Raw genomic sequence first — 6000 nt, 5'->3', positions numbered from 1 at the left:
TAGGTACTTTCCTCCTGGACCCTTCTCTGCCTTCCAGCCTCATTTCATCATTGCAACTTGTGTTGTATAAGTAGGTACATGGTGAATCAGTTGGGGCGCCTGGGGTTGGCTCGTTGAAACCACAGAGGAACTTACTATCTCATACAACTGAAATGTACAGAGGCAAGATGGACATTAGGACTGGTTTGATTTAGTGACTCAAAAATGTCATAAAGGAAATGGTTTCTTTCTAATCGTGGTCTTCTGCTTCCCACAGCATTACTTTCTTCCTAAAATAAGCTCTTCTTGTAGTCCAAGATGTCTGTCTTACCAACAGCTTCTGAGGCTACTTACTGCCTGGTTCTTGTCTGACAGAACATGAAAGCATCTCTCCCCCAGCATCCAATAAATTCCTGAGACTTCCTCTGATTGGATCAGTGTGGTTCCTATGGCTACCCATGAACCATTCCTAGTGGCAAGGAGGATGGGGCAATGGGGCTACTCTGGGTGGCTGAGACCAGTAAGTCTCAAACTCTGGTCTCAGGATCAATTTACACACCTAGAAATTACTGAGGATCCCAAAGAATCTTTTTGACATAGTCTTTCTCTTGATATTTGCCAAATTAGAAATTAAAACTGAGAAATTTTAAAACATTTAATTTAATTTAAATATTTAAATTTTAAAATATTTAATTTAATTTAAATATTTAAATTTTAAAATATTTAATTTAATTTAAATATTTAAATTTTAAAATATTTTTTAAGTCATTAAAATAACAAATCTGGCTGGGCATTGTGGTTCACACCTATAATCCCAGCACTTTGGGAGGCTGAGGCAGGTGGATCACCTGAGGTCCAGAGTTCATGACCAGCCTGGCCAACATGGTGAAACCCCATCTGTACTAAAAATACAAAAATTAGCTGGGCGTGGTGGTACATGCCTGTAATCCCAGCTACTTCTAGAGGCTAAGGCAGTAGAATCGCCTGAACCTGGGAGGTGGAGGTTGCAGTGAGCCATGATTGTACCATTGAACTCCAGCCTGGGTGGCAGAGTGAGACTCTGTCTCAAGTAAAAACTAAATAAATAAAATAATAATAATAATAATAATAAATCCACTGCATGTTAATATATATTGATAAAAAATAACTTTTTTTTTTTTTAGACAGACTTTCACTCTGTCACCCAGGCTAGAGTGCAGTAGCGTGATCTCAGCTCACTACAACCTCTGCCTCCCGGGTTCAAGCAATTTTCCTGCCTCAGCCTCCTGAGTAGCTGGGATTACAGGCACATGCCACCACGCCCAGCTAATTTTTTGTGCTTTTAGCAGAGACAGGGTTTCAGCATGTTGGCCAGGCTGGTCTCAAACTCCTGACCTCAAGTAATCTGCTCACCTCGGCTTCCCAAAGTGCTGGGATCACAGGTGCGAGCCACCGCGCCCAACCAAAAAATAACTGGTTTTGGCTGCATGCAGTGGCTCACATCTGTGATCTCAGCACTTTGGGAGGCCCAGGCAGGAAGAACACTTGAGCCCAGGAGTTTGAGGCCAGCTTGGGCAACAGAGGGAGACCGCCGTCTCTACAAAAAATTAGAAATTAGCCTGGCATGGTGTTGGGTACCTGTAGTTCCAGCTACTTGGGAGGCTGAGGTAGGAGGATTGCTTGAGCCCAGGAGGTGGAGGTTGCAGTGAGCCAAGATCGTGCCACTTCACTCCAGCATGGGTGACAGAGTGAATCTGTCTCTAAAAAAAAAAAAAAAAAAAAAGTGTTGCTGTCCTGGATTTGTAAGGAGCCTGAGTGACTCTTTGCTAGTCACTATTCAGAAGCTTCTCTGAGATCAGCCACTGACTTGGAGAGATACCGGTAAGGCTTTGAGATCTAGAGGCTGATCTTAGTCTGCTGTTTGGAGATCTCTGTCTTAATCCAGAATACTAGCTAAGGATGTCTCTGTGGCTGATGAAGAGGACGTTTGGGGGCCTGCTTGTCTTGCTGCCCAAGTGGGTCAACCTAATGTGAGTGGAGTGAATGAGGTAGTAAGGGCTTAACAGATGTCTTGTGATTCCGGGACAGGAGGCAACTTCAAGTTCCTTTTCTTCCTCATTCCCACCTTACACCCATTCTTGGAAGCTGGGATACTGCTGACTCTCATGGCAGCCATAACGCTATCAGGGCCTGGCTTTGCAGACAAGGGGAATCTGGAAGAGAAGGGGAAGGGCAGGGGAGACAAAGAGAGGTAAAGAGTGTTGCATCAAGCACATGTGTCAGAGGCGTTCAAACCAGGGCGCCTCCATTTTGAGTGAGGGCTAGAAAAATGAGGCTGGGACTTGCTAGGCTGCATTTCCTGAAAGTTAGGCATTCCTAGCCTCTAGATGTTTATGGTTAAGGGAACAAATTAATAATGCTTACTAAACAGACCCAGACTTGAGAGTGTCCGGATATCCCAATATCTGGAGAACAAAGGCATTCCTAATTTTGCTTTAAAAATAATAATATTGATTATTGCAAAATACAGTAATTAGGAAAATTAATCCTTTATCACAAACCCCATATATACAAGCACTACAAGCATTGTACCTTAGTTGGATATGTCCCTCCTCTTATTTTCAGGAATGCCCTGCTGGAGTGCAGTGGCGATCTTGGCTCACTGTAGCCTCTGCCTCCCGGGTTCAAGCGATTCTCCTGCCTCAGCCTCGTGAGTAGCTGAGACGACAGGCTTGCGCCACCACGCCTGGCCAATATTTGTATTTCTAGTAGAGACGGGGTTTTGCCAGGTTGGCCAGCTGGTCTTGAACTCCTGACATCAGGTGATCTGTCCGTCTCAGCCTCCCAAAGTGCTGGGATTACGCTTGAGCCACTGTGCCCAGCCACTACTTTACTTTCTTAATAAACTTGCTTTTACTTTGCACTGTGGACTTGCTCTGAATTGTTTCTTGCATGAGATCCAAGAACTCTCTCTTGGGGTCTAGATCGGGACCCCTTTCCTGTAACACATGGGCCTTGGGCTGATCTCCAAGATTAAGAGGGCAAGGTACTCAGCTGCAAGGGTCAGCTGTCGCTGACCCCAGCAGCTGCTCTGCCTTGGCCAACTTACCGGATTTAAATCGCCCAGTGACAGCTTTTCCTCCAATATTTTCAAAATGCTCCCAATATCCTCACGTCAGAACAATCCAGAAATAGTCTTATGGTAAAACCCTTCTGGGAAGTGTGAAAGTAGAGTCCTTCCACCGTTTCCTTTGCAACGCCTTTGCAACGCTTTTGCCCCAACCTCGATCGCCCAGGCAGCACATTTTTTCCGGCACCCCCACCAAGGGAAGAACAGAGACATCTCCAAACCAGTTGCCCTGCGCCAAGCTGTTACAAAAAAGAGCGACAAGGCTCCCGGTTTATGCAAACATATTTGGCTCGGTGTCTAGGATCTTCTTTTTCAAACCCAGAAGGAGATCACAGGCACACGGCCGCGGTGCTGTGTCTGCCCCTCTGAAAGGAAGTTCTGCAAGTCGACCGACTTCACTGGCTTCACTGAAGTCCAGTCCGAAAGCACCGGAAAGTTGCAGGCGCACAGTATACGCTCAGCTGTGTCCAAGAAATAACCTATCAATCACTGCCTTAAGCTTTGTTTCCTTCCTGAATTTTTTATTTTCACGAACATTTATGCTTTTACAAACTGTATATCATTTCCTCTCCAGAACCAACGGGTGCTTGCCCCAGCCCGGCCCCCGCCCCGGGTGCGTCCCTGCAGGTGGCGCCCTGCTCCGGCAATGCCCACTCCGCCGCAGGGCTGACTGGCCGCGCGCCCGGGGGCGGGGCCGCCGCGGAGGCATCGTGCTCTCCGATTGGTCATCCGCGTCCTCGTGACGCCAGACCCCGCCCACGCGCCCCTCCTCCGCATCTGCGCGGGGGAGCGGTGGCCCCCAGCTGAATGGGCGCGAGCGCGGCGCTGAGGGCGGGTGGGGGCGCGGGGTACCGGGCTGGCGGCCTGCCGGCGCCCCCTCATTAGTATGCGGACGAAGGCGGCGGGCTGCGCGGAGCGGCGTCCCCTGCAGCCGCCGACCGAGGCAGCGGCGGCACCTGCCGGCCGAGGTACGTGGCGCAGCCCCCTCCTCGGCGTCGCGGGGGCCAGCGGGCTGGGGGCTGCGGCGGCGACCTGCCCCTGCCCGGACCGGCTGGGCGCGGCGTTTCCGCCTCGAACCCCGCGGGCAGCGCCCAGGGCACGGCACCTTCAGGCGAGCCCGGCTGGGGCGCGGGCGGAGGGTCGTGGTCCCGGGCCGTGTGGACCGGCGGGGGGGCCCACGCAGGTGTGGACGCGGTGGAGGGTGGGGCGGACCGCCGGGTGTCGGGTCCCGCCGCAGTGGCCCTTTCCCCGCCGCTTTCCGCTGCAGCTCGGGATTTAATTCATTGCTGGAAGCTTCGGAGCTAGCAGAGCCGAGTTAACTCGTTTTCCTGGGATGGGCTTAGGGGACCCCCTGCAAGGTTACTAGCAGCTCCTGAAACCGCTCTCTGCATCCATCGGGGAGGCATGATGTGGGGCCGCTGGTAGAAATTCGCTGGTGACCTTCCCTGCACCCTCTCTGCAGCTAGCCTTGCGGAGAAGACAGGTTTTGGCGACCTTTTGATTTCTTCTGAATTGTAAGCCATGGCTTGACGTGGATGTGCATTCATTGTACGCCTTGCGTGTGTAAGTAACGCAGGGTTTTCCGAGAGCATCCCCGAGGAGCCCTGCCCCTGCCCCACACCAGCTTGGTGACCTTGGCAGACACTGATCCCCCTGTGGGGCTCTCCTGAGAAGCTTACCCTGCCGATGGCCGAGGTCCCTTCCAGGCCCCGGGTTTTTCTAATCATAAAAAAATACGTTTACGAGGGTAGAGGATCCTGCAGAATCTCTAGCTGACTCGGAAGACGAATTTTATATCCTCATGTCTTAAGTCATGCATGCGGCTTTTGCTTAATTAGGCATCGTTCATTTGAAGGGGAAAATGGTTTTATGTGCTGCGCTTCATCTGGCACCAGTGGTTGCCTGCTCCTCGTGGCAGGGTCGTGCTGGGTGTCACAGAGAGGAAGGAGACTCATCTGCTGCCCTCTGGTGTTTAGCTGCCCTCCCCCGGGCTTATGGCTGCTAATCCTTTTCCACGGAAGGATACAGCTGCCGAAACTGTGGAAGAGGAATCCATTTCTGCTGCATGAAGGGGCACAGACTTGAATACAGTCAGGACAGGTTGTGGTTTCACTTGTGTAATCCTGAGAGCTTGACAGCTTCGAGGAGTGTCTAACATTGCTAGTAACAGAGCCTGGAAGCACCTGAATTCCAGCTGTCACTTGGAGAAGGAGAAGATTCATACGAACTGCGAGAGCATATAACCAGCATGACTTGAGTCTTTTACCCGTATGCCTGTTATATGGGTGCTGCTGTTTTTGTGAGGTGAAATAACCCTCGGATATTCTTGGTTATGATCAGCATTTCTTCATCTAGGCGAGAAAAGAAATAGGTGAGATAGGAAGGCATGAAGGGGCTCATGGAAGAGAGAGGGCCGACAGGCATAAATTCTGAGAGCTCACATTTACGACTATTTGGACAGTTCTTATAATTTTGGCATAAATTGTAAATTGTTGCATGTTATCAAAATAGATTGGTGATGAATGTTAAGGATATATCCATGGCAGAATAAGAACACACTCTTTGTATTTTGGTTTGCTCCTCTAGTTCTCCCCTGCTTGCCTTGTGGGACTATTTGCAGCAGTGAGGGGAATTTATCTAGCAGGTTGGCTCTCGGGAGGCAATGAATGAAAAGAGGTTGGTGAGTCCTCTGTGGGAGTCCATTCCAGGTCCTGGAGGGCTGAAGTGGGTGTCTTGGAGCCAGCAGTTTCTGGGAGAAGGGATAAGGCTCACCTTCCACACCCTCCTGGCTCCTGAGGAATGATTTAATCCGCACTGCCTGTGGACACGATGGAGGACTGAGATCACTCCTGAAGGGCATGCTCCGTGGTTTTAGTCTGCTGGGAAGCTCTGGCAGAAGTAAAACAACTGGG

General features: G+C 50.4%; 1 protein-coding gene across 3 annotated transcripts in view; it reads left to right on the top strand.

Annotated features, from left to right (window-relative positions):
* The first annotated feature begins 3833 nt into the window (after positions 1-3833).
* The window catches only part of ST3GAL5 (ST3 beta-galactoside alpha-2,3-sialyltransferase 5), a 52565-nt gene continuing 50398 nt past the window's right edge, over positions 3834-6000 (top strand). For 2 of the 3 annotated variants that reach the window (XM_030827442.1, XM_030827441.1), the window contains exon 1: positions 3834-4056. In XM_030827442.1, the coding sequence (XP_030683302.1) occupies positions 3975-4056 (82 nt within the window). In that variant the 5' untranslated portion in view covers positions 3834-3974. The remainder of the gene's footprint in view (positions 4057-6000) is intronic. The other variant, XM_030827443.1, reaches the window with a different exon arrangement.

Source organism: Nomascus leucogenys, chromosome 14, assembly GCF_006542625.1.
Source record: "Nomascus leucogenys isolate Asia chromosome 14, Asia_NLE_v1, whole genome shotgun sequence".
NCBI classification, from domain to species: Eukaryota; Metazoa; Chordata; class Mammalia; order Primates; family Hylobatidae; genus Nomascus; species Nomascus leucogenys.
The sequence above is the reverse complement of the archived record's forward strand: the minus strand, read 5'-3'. Positions and strand labels throughout refer to the sequence as shown.